The sequence below is a fragment of the Eschrichtius robustus genome, chromosome 6 (assembly GCF_028021215.1).
Source record: "Eschrichtius robustus isolate mEscRob2 chromosome 6, mEscRob2.pri, whole genome shotgun sequence".
Taxonomy (NCBI): domain Eukaryota; kingdom Metazoa; phylum Chordata; class Mammalia; order Artiodactyla; family Eschrichtiidae; genus Eschrichtius; species Eschrichtius robustus.
This window is the reverse complement of record NC_090829.1, coordinates 72,356,202-72,375,669: the sequence shown is the minus strand read 5'-3', so window position 1 is coordinate 72,375,669 and position 19,468 is coordinate 72,356,202. Positions and strand designations below refer to the sequence as shown.

Below are 19,468 nucleotides of genomic sequence, written 5' to 3'. Positions count from 1 at the left end.
CCTGATATTGATAATTTGTGCCCCCGCCCTTTGAGTTTAACTAGAAATGATCAATTTTATTAATGTCAAAGAACCAGATTTTGGTTTCATTGATTTTTTCCATCATTTTTCTGTTTTTTAAAATTTCATTTATTTCTTCTCTGAATTTTAGTCTTTCCCTTAAGTGCCTACACTGGGTATAACTTGCTGTTCTTTTTCTACTTTCTTAAGAGCATTATAAGAGTGTACTTTCATTTCTCCATGTTCTTTGTGCTGTTGCTATGTATAGTTACCCACTTAGTTACCATTTCTGGTGCTCATCAATCCTTTGTGGAGATCCTTATTACCATTGGTTATCTTTTTTTCCCCCATCTGAGGAATTCCCTTAACAGTTTTTTTTTTTTTTTTTAAATAGTGTAGGTTCTCTGCTGGTGAATTTTTCCCAGCTTTTGGGTCTGAAAAAGACTTTTATTTCACCTTTGATTTGGGAAGATATTTTTGCTGGGTATAGAATTCTCGGAATAGTTTCTTTTTCTCAGTACTTCAGAGATGTTGCCCTGCTGTCTTTTCACCTGCATTGTTTTTAGCAAGAAATGTAATGTCATTTTTATTTATTTTCCTTTGTATGTGACATGTCTTTTTTCTCTGGCTCCTTTCAAGATATATATATAAATGTATATATATACACACACATATATATACGTATACACATATATACATGTATATATATATATATACGTGTGTGTGTGTGTGTATGTGTATATATATATATATATATGTGTATATATATATATATATATATATAAAACCCACTTTTCATCATGGGTTTTGATGGTGGTATGCCTTGGTTTAATTTCTTATGTTCTTTGGTTACTGTTAGTTGGACTTCTTGGATCCGTGGGCTTATAGTTTTTCATCTAATCTGGAAATTTTGGGGCCAGTATAGAATTACATATTTTTTGTTCCCTCCTGCCTTACATGTATATCAGGGTGCTTGAGATTGTCACACAGCTTACTGATGCTGTTATGTTAGCTTTTTTTCCCCTCTAGTCTTTTTCTCTCCATTTTTTATTTTGGGTATTTCTATTACTATATCTTCAAGTTCATTGATTTTTTTTTTTGTGTAATATTGAATCTGCTGTTAATCCCATCTAGTGTATTTTTTATGGACCTTGTTTATCCATTCTATATATGATAGTTTGCATCATATATAGTCAGACATTGTACTTTTTATTTTATGTTCGATTTGGTTCTTTTTTTTTTTTTTTTTTTTTTAATTTTATTTATTTATTTATTTATTTATGGCTGTGTTGGGTCTTCGTTTCTGTGTGAGGGCTTTCTCTAGTTGCGGCAAGCGGGGACCACTCTTCATCGCGGTGCGCGGGCCTCTCACTATCGTGGGCTCTCCCGTTGTGGAGCACAGGCTCCAGACGCGCAGGCTCAGCAATTGTGGCTCACGGGCTTAGTCGCTCCGCGGCATGTGGGATCTTCCCAGACCAGGGCTCGAACCCGTGTCCCCTGCATTGGCAGGCAGATTCTCAACCACTGCGCCACCAGGGAAGCCCCACGATTTGGTTCTTTTTTATATTTTTCATGTCTCTGCTTCACATGATCAATCTTTCCTCTTGCTTTTTGAACATATGAACTATAGTTGCAGCAGTTATTTTAATGTCCTTGTCTACCAGTTCTATTATCTCTGTCAGTTCTAGGTCCTCTTCTGTCCATTGATTTTTCTCATTGTGGGTCCTATTTTCTTGCTTCTTTGCAAGCCTGTTAAGTTTTAATTGGATATCAGACATTGTAACCGGATATTTTGTATTCCTATAAATCTCCTTGGACTGTGTTCTGTGAAGCAGTTAAGTTACTTGGAAACAATTTTATTCTTTCAAGTCTTAAAAGTTTTGTTAGGCAGGATCAGAGTAGCTTTTAGTTTCGGGTTAATTTGAACCCACTACTGAAGCAAAACCCTCTGAGTACTCCTCCTGATTTCATGCAGCTAATGAGGTTTTACACTGTGATTGGTGGCAACAGGTACTCTTCCCAGCCCTGTGTGAGCCCTGATGCATTTTTCCCCTTAAACCTTTTGGGTGGATTTTCCCCTGGTCTTGGTAGTTTCCTCACACACAAGTGCTGATCAGTATTCAGCTGAAGACTCGAGAAGGGACCACTTTGCAGATTTTCAGTGTTCCTTCTCTGTACATATCTCTTTGGTAATCTGCCCTGCAAACCCAGTCACTTTGGTGCCTCCCCAGACTCTCAGCTTCATCTCTTCAACTCAGGAAGATTGCTGGGATCCCCCTGGGTTTCCTGTCCTACACTTTTTTTTTTTTTTTTTTGCATCCTGTAAATTACTCAGTTTGTAAACTGGGACAATCGTAGAGCTCACCCATTTTTGTATCAGTTTCTTTCATTGACGTCCAGTTCCTTGAAGACTATATAGTTTTATATATTTTATTCATTTTGTTGTTTTAGTTAGGAGGGCTAGTCTTGGTTGGAAGCAGAAGTCTCTCCATTTAAGAATTTGAAGAGGTTCCTCCCCTCGAGAAACATATTTTAGGTGGTGGTGGGAAATGGGGATCAGAATTATATGTTTTGGTTGTTAAAAATGACTCTGGTGAATCCTGAGTGATGATCCTGAGACACAGTCCAGAACTTACGGAAGAACCACGGATTAAAGGTTACGAACTGCAGACTGGATTCTTTAGTGGGGACAGTGTCAGGGCAGAGTTCCTTTGCCTTATTACCCTTTGAAGGTAGGCATGTACACATTTGAAACCTTGCAGGATTGGACTAAACCTTACAGGTTCAGGCAACAACAGCTGATCTTTTCTACAGGGAAGGAGGTTGGACTTGCTAATTCTCCCCAAAGTCTATAGCAGCAGGTGTATAGCCCTTGAGAATAACTGCTGCCTCAAGTTGTATTGGTTTGATGGAACAGTCTTACAATGGTGGGATGACTCTAGTACTATACTTTTCAGGGCTGTAACAGTACCCTAGACTGAGAAGAAATTGTTACTAAATTGCCTAAAAGGTTTTGTATGATAATGTGTCTTGCTTTCCTCTGAGAAACAAGATACCTCTGAGGCTTCTTTTCCAAGATGGCACTGAGTCCAGTATATTGTGTGTGTGTGTTTGTTTGTAATCAAACTCTTGCATTTTATTTCTGTGGAAAGCCCTGACTCTACCTAGCCCTAACCCCGTCTTAGCTACCAGAAGGTAGAGAAACTTTGAGTGCCCATTCAGGAGGCATCAATATTTTTTATTGGTCATTTTGTTGATGACATAAATCAGGAGATTTCAGTAGTCTTATGGGGGGGGGATTAACTTGAAATCCTGCAGTTGGTTTTACTTTGCTATTAATTCATATCATGTAAACATTACGTGTGGCTATTGCTGTCTTAGCACAAATTCTTTATCAGGTCATTCATTCAGCAAGTATTTTTTAAGTGCCTACCATGTGTCAGGCTTGTGCTATACACCATATAGATGAGTGGAGGTATGGCATCTGGAATGAGGGAGGTAATATTCCCACTGTGTTCTGCAGAGATCAGCCTAGTCTAAAGGAGTGGCTCTCAAACTCTTTGGACTCAGGGCTCAGACCCTTTTACATTCTTGAAAACTATTGTGAACCCTAAGGAGCTTTTGTTTATGTGTGTTATACCTGTTATCGCCACATTAGTTTTTATAGATCTTTAAGAATATTAATTTAATAGAACAGTAATAGATACTACATGTTAAGTAACATATTTTCCAAAAATATATAGTTTCCAGAAGCAAAAAAAAAAAAAAAACGAGAAAACTGGCATTGTTTTACATTTTGCAGCTGTCTTTAATGTGTGGCTGAATGTCTAATATTTGAAATTAATCTGTTTTTTAATACAGGAAAAAAAATTTTGTCAGTGGGCTCAATGAATTTTTTCCTACACAAGCATTATGGGTAGTCAGGAACAATAAGATTGCTCAGTGGACTTGGAATCAGAATGAGATAGTCAGTTGAGTGGTCTCCAATAGAGGTACACCTGCCTTAGAGATTAACCCAGCAATTGCCATACATGTGGTAGGTGCTCAGTAGATGAGTCTGGGGAATGAAAATGGAAGAGTCTGTAGTAATAGTTTCTCTCAGAATTTAAATGGCTTTGTAGCAAGGCTAGTGCTAGTATAAATTAATTACTGAAATCTGCCAAGTTTTGTGATAGTAGTAAGCCAGGCAGTTTCAAGAACTGGCACACCATTGAAAATGTCATGAGAATCAACACTTTAGTGACTACTTAAATATCAGTTAAACTTGTATCAAAACAAGAAATCTGGCAGTATGAAGTTACTATCAGATATAGTCTACCAAGATACAAAATAATGTTCTAATATTTGTTCCTCTTTCCCTCAGTTATCTTCAATTGTTCTGAAGCACAAGACCTTTCCAAACACTGTAGATATGGACAAAGAAGAAAGAAAGACTATCAACCAGGGACAAGAAGATGAAATGGTAACCAGCTTTTATAATACACTTATGAAGTGTGAAGAATTTATATTTCTAGGGAAGTAGAAAAGTATATTAAAAAAAACTGCTAAACTAAAATACAATAAAACAACAGCTAAATCAGTGTGCTGTCTTCCTTCTGACTGTGTTTTTGAGTTGGGATTATGTAACACCTCTGGTTCCAGTATAGTTCCTGTTTCACTTGTGAACTGTTAAAACTTAAAGGAAATAGATATGTTTTTTCATTTGATAATTTAAGAAGTTACATTAGCTAATGCTTAAATATATCCCAAATGCAAAATTTCTAATTTTCCATTTATAAAAAATGTTTAAAGTCAGCTTAATAAAACTCAAGTCTTTGTTGGTGGTATGTGGGGGGAAAGATAGGGTTGTCACTTTGAAATTTACCTCTCATGTCACTTGATGTGTAATCACTGTGTCCATGCAGGAGATTTATGGCTATAATTTGTGTCGCTGGAAGCTTGCCATAGTTTCTCTCGGAGTGGTGTGTACTGGCGGCTTTCTTCTCCTGCTCCTCTATTGGATGCCCGAGTGGCGGGTAAAGGCAACCTGTATTAGAGCTGCAGTTAAGGACTGTGAAGTGGTGCTGCTGAGGACTACTGTAAGTCCACGTGTTTACTTGTAGCTGATTATTTGAGGAGTAAAATAATGTCTTTGTGTGTATTCAAAATAAAATACGAAGAGAACATCACTGCTAGGATACAATGAGGAATACTAATCCTAGTATTTCTAAAGCATCTGTGTTTGAAGTGACTATTATCCCAGTGATTAGACTTTAAAGGAATCTTAAAAATGATCACATCTACCCTTTTTTATAGTTCTTGAGGCACTGAGAGATTGGATCAATGGTTGGTGTATCGAGGTCACTTGACAGGACTGTATCCCAGATCTCTTCTACTCTGCGAAGCTGTTGCACCCTAGGATTTGTTTTAAAATCCTAATTGGAAGCATTTTATAAGAGGCTTTAGTATCTAGTCTCAGTATATAGTTGGATAAATTAAGAACTTATGATCTTTTATGAGATCCTCTCAGTGAAGTATGACATAAAATGGTGAGCAGTTGAAAACTTCATGTTTGTATTTATGCATCTTCGTGAAATGGTTTAACATTTAATGAGTAGAAAGTGACACTTTCTCAATTAGAGATAAGTAAATAATAATATCGTGTAAAGAATGGAAACCAAATATATATGGTTATGTAATATGCATAATTGACTCTTTATCCTTATTCCTTTCTCTTCTAAGGATGAATTCAGAATGTGGTTTTGTGCAAAAATTCGCTTTCTTTCTCTGGAAACTCCCCCATTTTCAATCCCCAAATCTATGGCTAATAAGGTTTCGAATGGCCATGCAGTTCACTTAACTGAAAATCTGGCTGAAGAGAATAGGCTTGAGATGAATAAATATTCACAGCCTCAATCACAACAGGTATTGTGATCTTAGTCTCAAAGTTCCTTTAAGAACCAGTATTGTTACATTTTATACTATTACACATTGTTACATTTTATACTATTATGGATAGAATTGTTACATTTTATACTATTACGGATATATATTGTGATCTTAGTCTCAAAGTTCCTTTAAGAACCAGAATTGTTACACTTTGTACTATTACGGATAGTCTATAATTTTGTACTTGCAGTTTTTTTTGTTTGAGATAAAATTATATGCATATAAAATGCCTATTTATCATTGTATATAACACAGTTTAGTTATTTACTAGAAGAAATAGATTACATGTCACGTGATTGCTTTAATTTTAATAGTTATTATACTATATGCTAAATTTATGTTAGTAAACTTAATTGTTAACAAGTGATAATAATGCTCTTTGGTGTAACCTTTATGTATGTTCTACAGATTCGTTGTTTCACCCACCATAGTGTAAAATACTTCTGGAATGATACCCTTCACAATTTTGTTTTCTTAAAGTACGTACTTTTCTTTTGTTTGGATTATGAGTATCTTGATAATGTTTTAGCTAGAAAAGAATTCATTTTAGCGTTACATAAAATTGAAGAGGTTTTTGTTACAGAACTTTCATTCACCTGTTCATTAATAACTCCTTGGTGTTATTTGAATACTTAATAACCATTTTAGAATAAATCCTATCTGCAACTTGTACCTTGGCAAAATTTACATAAAAGTTAGAAGCAGTATGCTCCCAAAATCCAGTCTGAGTCCTTTTCGTTTTGAGGATTCATCTCAAAGTGAATTTTGAGTATACCGTTTAGTCTGTCAGTTCTTTTTCTTTTTGAGGGTTCACCTCAAAGTGAATTTTGAGTGTACCTTTTAGCCTGTCAGAGTATCTGAATTATCACCTCTCGATTTCCTGACAGTTCCATCCACTCGTACTTGAGGGATGGAGTGATAGACAAACATAAATTTCACTTTATTATGTGGATAAAGATGGGACATCATCAAACAAGTTAAGCCTTGGGTAGGACAGATTGGAATAATCCTTTAAAATTTATTTTTTGTGGAGGCTTCAAATTATATAAGTACTAAATTAACTAGGATTCTATTTTTATTGCTGTTAAAGTGATTATTATAAACACTCCTTAAGTATCGTTGCTTGAGAGTGGCAAAGGAATTCTTAATATTAGCAATAAAAAAAGAATCACCTTGTGAACATTTAAAATGTTCATGCCTGGATTTTGTTCCTCAGACACTAAAGAATTGGTATATTCTGGAATGGAGCAGGGCAATTCCACATGCCTACTTCTGAAGACCATTCCTAGTTAAGAACCATTGCTTTCTTTATAGAACACTGCCTATAAACTGTCATTTTGTTTTTTTTTTTAATTTTGACTTGGAGCTGATCCCTGCTACCTTTGGAGAAGTAATCAACCTCAGTGGGAAAAAAGAGTCAAACATATTTGCTGTGTAGCCTTTGCCAACCATACCGACTTGTAGAATTTAAACTTATCCCAGTGATAGCAGCTAATCATGGAGCTTGGTTTTTCTATCCGAAAAAAGTAGAAAAGGATTGGAGTTAAATGATGTGTTAGATTCTCTTTAGAGTTTTTCTGAATAGCATCTCAGTTGAAATAAGCATAATTAAGACATTTGTGGCAGAAAGTAGATATGCTAGTTGAATCCCAGTTTTAATTGTTACAGATTTTAGACATTGCCTGTGACTCATACAGATTCAGCACTTCTCTTCTCAGTATGTATTAGATGAGGGAAGGATTTAGATTGATGCTTTTGTAGAAAGAAAAATGAGGAGGACTTCTTAGAGTGAAGCTTAAAAATTGAAGAGGGGAAACTAGATAAAAAGTAAAACCTTTTTCATCTTTAGTTTGGAATTATTGAGTTAGTCATACTTTAATTTTATTAATTATTAGCTCTTACAACTTTGGCACAGACTTAAAGGATAATAATATTGTTACATAAGCTTGAGTATTGAGAGCCATCTTATTATGTGATACGTTGGATTATTTAGAAAGTTGCCACATTTGAGACTTACACCTTTCATTATTGTTTTATCTTAGGAATTGGAGATTTAAAAATTCTCATCCATATCTCAGTTTTTGTTAGGGGTTTCTATTTGTAAGGAAGTCACACTTTAAAACCAGGAATATAGAAAAATGAGGCATTGAGAAATTTGGATATTTTAAACTTTGTTTAAAGTAAAAACTTTGGATTTATTTAGGGGACTGGATGAAGGTGTTTCTTGTACGTCAATTTATGAAAAGCATAGTGCAGGACTGACAAAGGGGATGCATGCCTACAGGTAATTTTTATCCAACTAAAGTTAGATCTATTATCAAAATTCCTAAATAAAGTAGTATATATAGTCTACCCTTTTACCATATAGTTGTAATATTAACAGGTATTTAAGTATTATAGTAGTTGACAACTTATTGATATTTTATTTGGGTAACATTGTCTCTCAGTTTAAGAATTATAAAAATGTTGAAGCTGATTTTGAAGTGAATATCCCTGATAATATACTGTATTTCATCAGTTCTAAGGTGCACACTTCCCTGCATTTTAACATCTCTATAAGGAGGGTGTGTCATACAGTGGGTGGAGTGTCATCCTTTACTTGACAGCATTTTTATCTTTCTTGATAGTACATAAAATCATGGAATGTCTTACAGTTCAAATCTTAGATTTACTGAAATGTTGGGAATTGTAAGCATGAGCTCAAATTTACCACAACGAAAATTTGTAAATTGGGAGACATAATCCTTTTTATAGTGTTATTCTTTGCTAAAGTATAAAAGTATACCAGTGTATTACATATCGTAGAGATAAATGCCTTTTTCAAACTACATTAGAAATTTTCTTGTACTCCTATAGCATGTTCTTTCAGAGGGCTGGAATATAAATTCATTCATTCAGGCTTCTACTTCATAAAAGGCAAGAATTAATGTATCATATAGAAAGTACTATTATAAGGAATTTAAGTGGAAGATTTTAAGCAACTTAAACATTAAAAAAAAGCCAAATGTATAATGTTTTGAAATAAACAGTTTTTAGTACAGTATTCTTATTAGAAAAATAGTACAGGACCCCTCAAATTTACTTATGTAGTCTCTTGCAAAAATTGATTGCAATTCAAAATTGTTGAGATGTATTGTGTTCATGGATGGAAAAGAAAGTCTTTTGCTGATATGGTTATTATAGACTAGTGGGAAAGGTACTTGTCACACAAAAAGATAAAGTGATAATAGTATAGTTATCCAGTATGGACTACATTGATTTAAATACTGTAGATAGAGAATTTAAATTGTAGAAGACAACTGTTTAGAAACATGAATGTTTAAGTTCTGGATTTAAGGAGCAGTCGGTGGTTTGAGCCTTATCTGATGCAATGCCTTCCCTAAATTGTACTATTATGATATAATATAATGTAATATTATTATTATTGTATTTTCCTCTTATAGAAAATTGCTTTATGGAGTAAATGAAATTGCTGTGAAAGTGCCTTCAGTTTTTAAGCTTCTAATTAAGGAGGTAAGACAATTGTACTTGTCTCAACATTCGTGATCAATAGGTTTGTCAATTGAAAAGAGCCAGAATTTAAGTAATAAGAAGATATCCTTGGTTTTTTGTTTCCTAACTTCTCTTTGCTTATTTTTTTACTTGGAAGGGCAGAAAGATATTCCTCTGATAGATCAGTAATTTGGGAGCGTGATTACTTTTTTATTTTGTCTAAGTTTTTTCTTTTCTTGTCTGTAGATTTTTTTTTTTTTTTTACTCTCAGGAAGTTGCACATCTAAACCTTGCCCTATTTTACAGATGTATACACCTGTCTTTTCTTTTTTCCTGCTAATTTTTTTGGCTGCACTGCATGGCATGTGGGATCTTAGTTCCCTGACCAGGGATCGAACCTGTGTCCTCTGCAGTGGAAGCATGGAGTCTTAACCACTGGACGACCAGGGAAGTCCCTCCCCCTAATTTTAAAAACAATCATGTTTTCTTCATGTGGTACACTCTTAGGAACTAGGCATTGTGCCAGAAGTTTGGAATTAAAAACATGACATGATGAGTAACAATGAGGAGCTTGCACTTTAGCCCAGGAGGAATACATGTCAGTAGTTACTGTGGTGACCCTTCAGTTGTAAGAGCCGTAGAAGCGGTGGGAATGAGGGATTGCAGGCATGTAAAGGAAGGAGTAAGTGGTTTTGCCTAGGAGAGTTAGGCTCTCCAGTCTTCTTTCTGGTTTGGGGCTAAAGTATAGAATTAGCTGTATTGGGTGAATACTTTTAGTAGAAGGTACACATTGTTTTCCGTCAGTTCCTGAGAGTGGCCATATAATGCTGCTTTAGAGCATAGCAAAGTGTAATGATTAGGAATTAGAAACACTGGTTTATATATAATGAGACTTCATCAGTAACTAGCTTTGGTCATTAGAAGACCTTGCTCCCTGCTGCTCCTTTATTGGTAAAATTGTAGGAAGTCCTTTAATGATCTCATTTGATTTTTTTTTTTTAAGGGAACTTTTATTTATTTATTTATTTATTTATTTAATTTATTTATTTATGGCTGCTTTGGGTCTTCGTTGCTGCGCGGGCTTTCTTTAGTTGCAGTGAGCGGGGGCTGCTCTTCATTGCGGTGTGTGGGTTTCTCATTGCAATGGATTCTCTTGTTGCGGAGCACGGGATCTAGGCACGTGGGCTTCAGTAGTTGTGGCTCGCAGGCTCTAGAGTGCAGGCTGAGTAGTTGTGGCGCACGGGCTTAGTTGCTCCGGGGCATGTAGGGTCTTCCCGGACCAGGGCTCGAACCCGTGTCCCCATGCATTGGCCGGCGGATTCTTAGCCACTGGGCCACCAGGGAAGCCCATCTCATTTGATTTTGAAGTAAAATGGGACTATATATGTGAAAGTGCTTTAAAAAGTACAGAAGCATCAATTTTAAAACACTGGGGGGGTTTTATTTATTTATTTATTTATTTATTTTGCTGCAATGAACATTCGGGTGCATGTGTCTTTTTGAATTACGGTTTTCTCTGGGTATATGCCCAGCAGTGGGATTGCTGGGTCATATGGTAATTCTTTTTTTTTTTTTTTTTTTTTCACACACACACACTGTATTTTATTTTTACAAGAGATAAATAGACTGACACCAAGCATTGTACATGGATGACCACAACAAAAGCAACAATGATTGCAATTACCAAACATGAAACACACTCATACTATGTCATAATATTGACATTCAGTCCAGCAATCCTCCACTGTAACAGCTCCTTTACTTTGCAGTGAAAATTGATTTGTATATTCTTTGCCTCTGAGTCCTTGTGGGATTTTTTTTTTAATTCAGACAGAAAGTCACAAAAATTATGCTCATCCTCATTAGTTCACTCAGTCCCATGTAACTGATTTTTTTTTTTCATCCTGATCTTTTGTTAGCACTTTTATGAGTTCATCAGTTTTTCATTAGAGTTCTGAAAATGCTTATTCATTCAGTTCAGCAGTACAGTCAGTTACCAGAAACCTGTACTTGTCAGAGTCTTTTCCATGAATTTCTTGAAGATGAAAGCCTCTTATAGGAACATATTTGCAAAAGCATCAGAGTACACCCAGAACTGTCTGTAAATGACAAAAGACTTAAAAATGACCACTGTTAAAGATTTGATGAAAGTTCATAATAATGCAGTTGACAAGAAAATTAGTTATTTCTGAGATATACATTTTAAAGTAATAACTAGGATTATTACTTAAACATTATACCAGAACATATAAGATTTTTAGAAATTTCATGTAATGTCTGAAACATTTATATTAACATATTTCCATACATATTTCCATACAAATACAAATATAAGATTTTTAGAAATTTCATATAATGTCTGAAACATTTATATTATCATATTTCCATACATATTTCCACACAAATACAAATATAAGATTTTTAGAAATTTCATGTAATGTCTGAAACATTTATATTAGCATATTTCCATACAAATAACCCAATGAAAGTTTAGTATTAGTTGTTTTGTTTGTTTGTTTTTTTATACTGCAGGTTCTTATTAGGCATCAATTTTATACACTTCCGTGTATACATGTCAATCCCAATCGCCCAATTCAGCACACCACCATCCCCACCCCACCGCAGTTTTCCCCACACTGGGGGGTTATTAATGAAATTGGTAAAATACTATAAAATTTGGGTAAACAAAGTCCATTGCCAGGACTCCTTATCTTTTTTTTTTTATTCAGGTTTTAATACTTAATTATTTCCTTAGAGAAAGCAAAACAGTGTAACTTATTTCATATTTGTCTTCTCTTTGGACTCCAGTGAACCTTTGACTTAGAAGTAAATTAGTGCTTCGAGTTCATAAGTAAACGTTTGTTCCAGTTGGTTAAAAGTTTTTGTATCCTTCAGCAGCACAGTAATTATTGAAAGTAAATGTATTTTATTGCTAAAGCAGAATGAAGAACAGCTAAATTCACACACGTTAGCTGTTTCTAGCTGAATCTGTATTTGGGTTTGGTATGAATCTAAATGGATTCAAATAAATTAAGCTTATTTAGTCAAACTCTAGTAGTTTGATGGTAAAAAAAAAAAAAAGTAACATCTTGCCCTGCTCTTTGGGTAGTTACTTGTTACCCTAGGATACTACAGAGCGTATCCTGTAAGTATCCTGTTGGTTATTTCTTAAATCTGTATGATTATAAATATCTCATTCAATTTGACTTAAAAATCTTGTTTTTTAGGTTCTCAACCCATTTTACATTTTCCAGCTGTTCAGTGTTATACTGTGGAGCACAGATGAATACTATTACTATGCTATAGCCATTGTGATTATGTCTGTAGTATCAATTATAAGCTCCCTATATGCCATTAGAAAGGTAAGTCCAATTTATTATGGGTTTCACAACTGTGTTTGTATTTTGTAATAACACGTAAGGTGTGTAGAATGATACTTGGTATAAAGTAAGTACTCCATACAGTTATTCTTTCAGTTATGTGAATATGTACTCCCTTTCCCTCTTTTTTGAGGTGGGGGAAGGCAGCTGCTTTTTAAGAGTCAAAGTATCGCTTGACTGCTTTGAGGCTGTAGGATCTATAGTTGCTTATCTAAGACTGGAATACTGGAGGGCTGATTCTGCTGTTTTCAGGGCTGTCTCATTAAAGTGCTTCTTATTTTGTCTAATGTTTTGAGCTAAAACATTGAATGATCTTTGAATCTTTTGGTCTTGACCTTTTCAAAGGCAGAGTAATATGAATTTATTATTTTAGCTTACCTTATTTTATATTACCCTTGCTTTCTAATAGCTTGAAGAGTTAGTTTATATTAACGAGTTAAAATTTTTTTCCCCGATTCAGCAATATATTATGTTGCATGACATGGTGGCAGCTCACAGTACTGTGAGAGTTTCAGTTTGCAGAGTAAATGAAGGTAAGTAAGTACTTCAGTTTACTCTTGGAAAAGTAAATTTAAAAAGATTTCCACTAAGCACTAATGTGTGAAGCAAGCCCAATATATTTTATATATACACTTATTTCCATAAGAAATAAAAATGTGTGTTTGGATTTGTACTCATGTTTCTGTATCAAATTCTTTCATTTATGTGAAATTGTATTTTTCTATAATGTGACAGATACTATACTAGGCTCTTAGGATACAGTGGATGGACATAGTCCTTGCCATCATTGAACGTCAGTCTAGTTGGAAAGACAGATGATAAACAGAAACAGTAAAGTGTGATAAATGCTATGATAGGGAGAAGTCAGGGTTAGATATTAGAGCTCATTTACTGTAGGTGTCAGGGATGCCTTCTTTGAAAAAGTATTCTTAAGTGATTGAATTAGACAGATAAAAAGTAGGAGAACGTGGTAAGGTGGGGGTGAGAGAGGGATAGAGGAGGGTTCTAAGTGCCCAGAGGCCTGGGTATTAGAGAGAGTTTGGTCATTGTAATAACTGAAAGAAATTCAGTGTGGCAGATGCAGCAACTAGATAGTGGACAGCCTTTTAAGGCTTGTTAAGGGATTTGGACTCTCCCAAAAGGCAGTGGAAAGCCATTGAAGGGTTTTAAGTAGGAGAGTGATATGATCATATTTGCCTATTTGAAAAAATCATTCTGGCTGCCATGTTCGCACTTATTTAGAGGGGATTAATATTGAAGGCATGAAATGAATCAGGGTGAGGGTTGTGGAGATGGAGAGTGGTGAGATGGGTTTGAAAGATACTTAAATGTGGGCATTGAACAAGATTTGATGATTCATTGGATGCAAGGTGATACAGTGGTGTCAGGCTGGGGCATGGATGTTGGTGTCATTTAATTAAATAGGAAACACTGGAGGAGAAGCAGGATTGTAGGGAAGGGTAATGTTTTGGATACATTAGTTTGGTGAGATATTGAAGAGGTAAAGGAGATAAAGGGGAGGCAGCACAGCATTATGGGCCTTGGAGACAGTAGCTGCTTTGATTGATCAGGAAAACCAAATCAGTCTGCATTCTCTTGTCTCAGTATACTACATCCAGGTGTAAACCCAAGTTGGCCTGGCAGGTTGCTTTCTTCCTTGCGCTTCCTGGTCACTTGCTAGAGTACTAGCTGATAGTTTCTGCCTCCCCTAGCTGCAGTCTTAGATGTGTAGCTTATTGGTGCTCCTCCTCTTCCCACTCTGCCGCTCCCGAAGATCCTGGGGATGCTAGGACAGATGCACTGCTCAGTGTTTAGCTTCCTTATCCCCTTTGTATAGTCCAACAGATCACTGATATTTAGTTTCTCGGTACACCTAAGAGGGTTAGAATTTCAAGTGGCATGAAGGCATTGAGTCACGCTTTTAAAATAAGGGACTTTATTAAGAAATGAAGATTATTATACTTATTACATGCAAAATAACATTAGAATTCTTTAAAAGTTGTTTCCTCATAGCTTCGTAAGCTACTTCTACCTTTCTTTAGAAAGGGAAGAGTATTTGTCCTGCAGGCTAACATCACAAACAGTAGTTTTCTCCTCACCCATCTTTGCTTAGAAACTAGTGTAAGTCTCTTCTAAGCTAGTTTAATAAAATCTAGGGGTAGAGGAAGAGAGAGAGAATGCCCAAATATAAGGCCACCTTTTACTTGGGAAGAGCATTAAAGAAATGTTTAACTAACTTGAATATAATACATAAATTTCTAAGGAAATAATGAACCAGGTATGACAAAGTTTAATTTATTTTATAAATTGATTTGAAATAATATCTAAGCTATTTTGGGACTATTTTAGGAATATTGAGAAAACAATGAGACATTATGGATTATAAATAGTAGCAACAAGAAAAAGAATGCTGTTAAAAAAGAAAGTGCTAAAATTTCAATGCTTTTATCTGTTTCCAGGGGATTACAGAAATCTGAGTGTATTTACCTGTTGCAGGGGGTCTCCTGTGTGGATTCATCATCTGTTTACTCATAGGGCTGATAGCTAAGATTGAGCATCTACCGTTGTAATGAGTGTTGAAGCCCACCTACCTGTCAGCTTAGAGGGGACTTGGCATCAACTCTGTGCGGTTGGCGTCCTATCCAGGGACAAACTAGCTGACACATTTAGACACCATGCTTTGTTAGCTTAAGGAATAATAATCTTATTTGTCAAAACTCTTCATCTATTGGGATTTTTCTATTTAACTCCATTGTATTTTTAATGTCTTATTGAGATCAGGTGACCTTTGGATAGATCTTTTGTTTGCTGTATTTTTATTCCAAGTTAAAGAATATTCTTTTCAGACTTTTCTTTCTTTGAATTCAGAAATCGAAGAGATCTTTTCTACAGATCTTGTGCCAGGAGATGTCATGGTCATTCCATTAAATGGGACAGTCATGCCTTGTGATGCAGTACTTATTAATGGTACTTGTATTGTAAATGAAAGCATGTTAACAGGTAAACTAAATTAAATGAGTAAAACCCAGATGAGTTGTTTATAATGATATTAGGATTAAGTAGTTGTTGATTAAGCTATGTCACAATTAACTGTGCTGTTTGTATCCTTTACTCATGAATGTCATGAATGTGATCGATATTTGTGAAAAGATTTTCTTTTTTTTATTATGAGGGAACCAAATTAATTCTGCATTATACTCAGCTGTGATACTAAAGCACAATGCTGTTCACGATATCTCTTGTCCTGCTTCTGTCCATTCTTTTGACATGAGGAAATGCTTTATAGTAAGGGAAGAGGAAAGAAATCCTTTGCCCACAGCATATTTACTTCTCACTTTGATGTGCAAAAAGTGGGACTAGAATAGTTGATATTTTTATTAAATTGGGGAGAAATAGACTTTAAAATAACTTCCCTTTGGAAATTCACAATCTGGAGGTAGAGCTTTATATCTTTATTTTTTTTTAAATTTAATTTAATTTAATAAAAAATTTTTTTTTCTTTGAACATTTTTTTTAACATCTTTATTGGAGTATAATTGCTTTACATTGTTGTGTTAGTTGCTGCATAACAAAGTGAATCAGCTATGTGTATATATCTTTTTATCATGACTATTTTTTAATTGTCATAGTCAGCCTGGCAAGAAAGTGATTCCTATGTAATACATTTTTGAACTGTTAAGAGTCTTAAAACACACTCATACACATAAATATCCCCACACACCTGTCGCCTTTGACACAAGAAGTGTGAATGCTACAGAGCACTACATTTTAATGTTAAAAGAATTTGGCTCTTTCTTACTGTTAGAGAATTACTGTACTCCTCTGCCTTGCTCGGATGCTTGTTCTCTTCTTACTCGTGTGTGTGTGTGTGTGTGTGTGTGTGTGTGTTTGTGTTCGGGGAGTGGGGTGGGATTAGGAGTGGATCTTCGCGTGTTGTGTGTGCTTGGGGTTGCAGAGTGCTTCCCAGGTTAGTTCTCAGGGATACCAGAACAGGTGCTGAGGCGACGGTAGCAACCTCGTCTTCTTCTTTGAAACTTGGCACAGTTATTTCCAACTGATTACCTTTGAGTCACAGATCACTTTCAGGAATTATTGTGGAAGACAAAATTTGATATTTCTGGGTAAGGAAATTGATAGACAAAAAGCTAATTGATTAAGCTATGTTATTCACATGTGAGAACTGTTAATAACTGTTGTCAACAGTATGATAACATTTAGGATATTTAACAACTCAAGATTTGTGTGTTTGATACTGATTTCTATGCTTTAACTTACGGATTTTTTTTTTTTTAAGGAGAAAGTGTTCCAGTGACAAAGACTAATTTGCCAAATCCTTCAGTGGACATAAAAGGAATGGGAGATGAATTATATAGTCCAGAAACACATAGACGACACACTTTGTTTTGTGGGACAACTGTTATTCAAACTCGTTTCTACACTGGAGAACTTGTCAAAGCCATAGTAGTTAGAACAGGTAGAAAATATTTAATCTTGTCTTGCATGGTTTAGCATATTTGAAGCCTATCGAATGCTTAAAAAGAGATTCTGTTTTGAGAGAGAATTCTCATTTTCATATAAAAATACTACATAATCATTTTCTTCTTTAATTTTTTTGAAAGGATTTAGTACTTCCAAAGGACAGCTTGTCCGCTGCATATTGTATCCCAAACCAACTGATTTTAAACTCTACAGAGATGCCTACTTATTTCTACTGTGTCTTGTGGCGGTGGCTGGCATTGGGTTTATCTACACTATTATCAATAGCATTTTAAATGAGGTATGTACATGGGACCCTTAATAGAGTTTGATTCTTAGTTTGATTCACGTGTGGCTCTTGAAGATTTGAAATGTAGCTAGTGAGACTGAAAAATTAAAATTTTAATTGAATTTAAATTAATTTAACTTAAAAAAAAAAAAGCCATATGAGACTTGTAGCTATTATGTTAGAAGGTACAGATCTAGAACATCACCATGAAAGCAGAAAGTTTTGATCAGCTCTGGTTTAGATGATCTTTTATTTGCTGTCTAGTTACTTTAAAAAAGGGAGGAGTGATCCCATACTCACAAAAAGCTTTATTTTTTCTTTTTTTAACCTCTGGTATATACAGCATTAAAATTATTTGTGATTACTGAATTGAAGGTATTTATAAGGGACCTTGTCAAATTTCTTTTTTCTATCCCCTATAGAGACTAGCATAGTAGTAAGAGTCAATATCTGATAATATTTGTTGACTTTGAAGTATGTAGTGTATGAAGTATATGGGGCTATTAAAGTAAGAATTAGCTTTAAAAATAGCTCTCATTCCACAGTCCACTGACAATTCATTGAGCTTTCCATTTTGCAGAATCTCTAAAGGGAAAAAAATTATAGATAGTTAATACATGAATATACATACACACTTATTATATATAAGATTAAAAATGGTTTATAGACCTTTCACTAAAGAAATACCCCCATTGGGTTAATAAATATTTAATAGTGGGGGTCTGACATTTATTTTTATGTTAACTGTAGGTAGAAGTTGGGGATATAATTATTGAGTCTCTTGATATCATTACAATTACTGTGCCGCCTGCACTTCCTGCCGCAATGACTGCTGGCGTTGTGTATGCCCAAAGAAGACTGAAAAAAGTGGGTATTTTCTGTATCAGTCCCCAAAGGATAAACATCTGTGGACAACTGAATCTTGTTTGCTTTGACAAGGTTGGTTCAATGTCATAATCATTCTCAAAGGTCACTTTGTAGCTTTGTAAGTCTAAAGTATTTAGATTAATGGTTTCTGTATTCTTTATCAACTAATTTGCACACTTTTTTTTGTTTTTTTTTAAAATTTATTTATTTTTAGCTGTGTTGGGTCTTCATTTCTGTACGAGGGCTTTCTCTAGTTGCGGCGAGCGGGGGCCACTCTTCATTGTGGTGCGCGGGCCTCTCACTATAGCGGCCTCTCTTGTTGCGGAGCACAGGCTCCAGACGCGCAGGCTCAGTAGTTGTGGCTCACGGGCCCAGTTGCTCTGCGGCATGTGGGATCTTCCCAGACCAGGGCTCGAACCCGTGTCCCCTGCATTAGCAGGCAGATTCTCAACCACTGCGCCACCAGGGAAGCCCTGCACACGTTTTAAAAGAAATGTTCTGATTTTTCTCTTTTTTAACTTACTTGGCACATGCATCATTTTTGTATTATTTCTTCTCATTATTTTTTCAATTTTTAATACTTTGGATATTGCTTATTTGCCCAAATCTGCAATTGACTGACCATTCATATCCAGAATTATGCCTTATAGTAGTAGTAGTAAAATTTATCCGCTCTTTGATCTTTTTAACAGAATAGGCTCTATACAGATATGGTTACTGAAATGTTATTGCTGTAAAGTATACATTTAGTGTTTGCTCTATGATTTCATTGAATGTGTTACAAAATTATGAAAGACACTGATTATATGATTTTATGTGAAAATGACAAATTTTGTACCTGTGTGAAATATACCTTGCCTCTTACAAAGGGTTCTTCTTTCCTCACCTGAAATTAGTTTTCCTAAAAGTTTAGAGAATTAAACCTTGATCAGAAAACTTTCCATCTGTCTCTTCTGGGTAACTAACATGATAAGAATTTGATTTTTGTGCATCTTCATTATTAAAGAAAAAAATATGAGATGTATTTTATCAAGAG

At 35.1% G+C, this 19,468-nt stretch overlaps 1 protein-coding gene across 5 annotated transcripts in view; it reads left to right on the top strand.

Moving 5' to 3' along the window:
• ATP13A3 (ATPase 13A3) overlaps positions 1–19,468 on the top strand; it is an 80,359-nt gene that overhangs the window by 18,811 nt on the left and 42,080 nt on the right. For all 5 annotated transcript variants that reach the window (XM_068546462.1, XM_068546463.1, XM_068546464.1 and 2 more), the window contains 12 exons: positions 4,364–4,462; positions 4,905–5,078; positions 5,722–5,904; positions 6,337–6,407; positions 8,132–8,212; positions 9,372–9,441; positions 12,648–12,782; positions 13,261–13,333; positions 15,669–15,800; positions 17,095–17,274; positions 17,420–17,577; positions 18,316–18,504. In XM_068546462.1, the coding sequence (XP_068402563.1) occupies positions 4,412–4,462; positions 4,905–5,078; positions 5,722–5,904; positions 6,337–6,407; positions 8,132–8,212; positions 9,372–9,441; positions 12,648–12,782; positions 13,261–13,333; positions 15,669–15,800; positions 17,095–17,274; positions 17,420–17,577; positions 18,316–18,504 (1,497 nt within the window). In that variant the 5' untranslated portion in view covers positions 4,364–4,411. The remainder of the gene's footprint in view (positions 1–4,363; positions 4,463–4,904; positions 5,079–5,721; positions 5,905–6,336; positions 6,408–8,131; positions 8,213–9,371; positions 9,442–12,647; positions 12,783–13,260; positions 13,334–15,668; positions 15,801–17,094; positions 17,275–17,419; positions 17,578–18,315; positions 18,505–19,468) is intronic.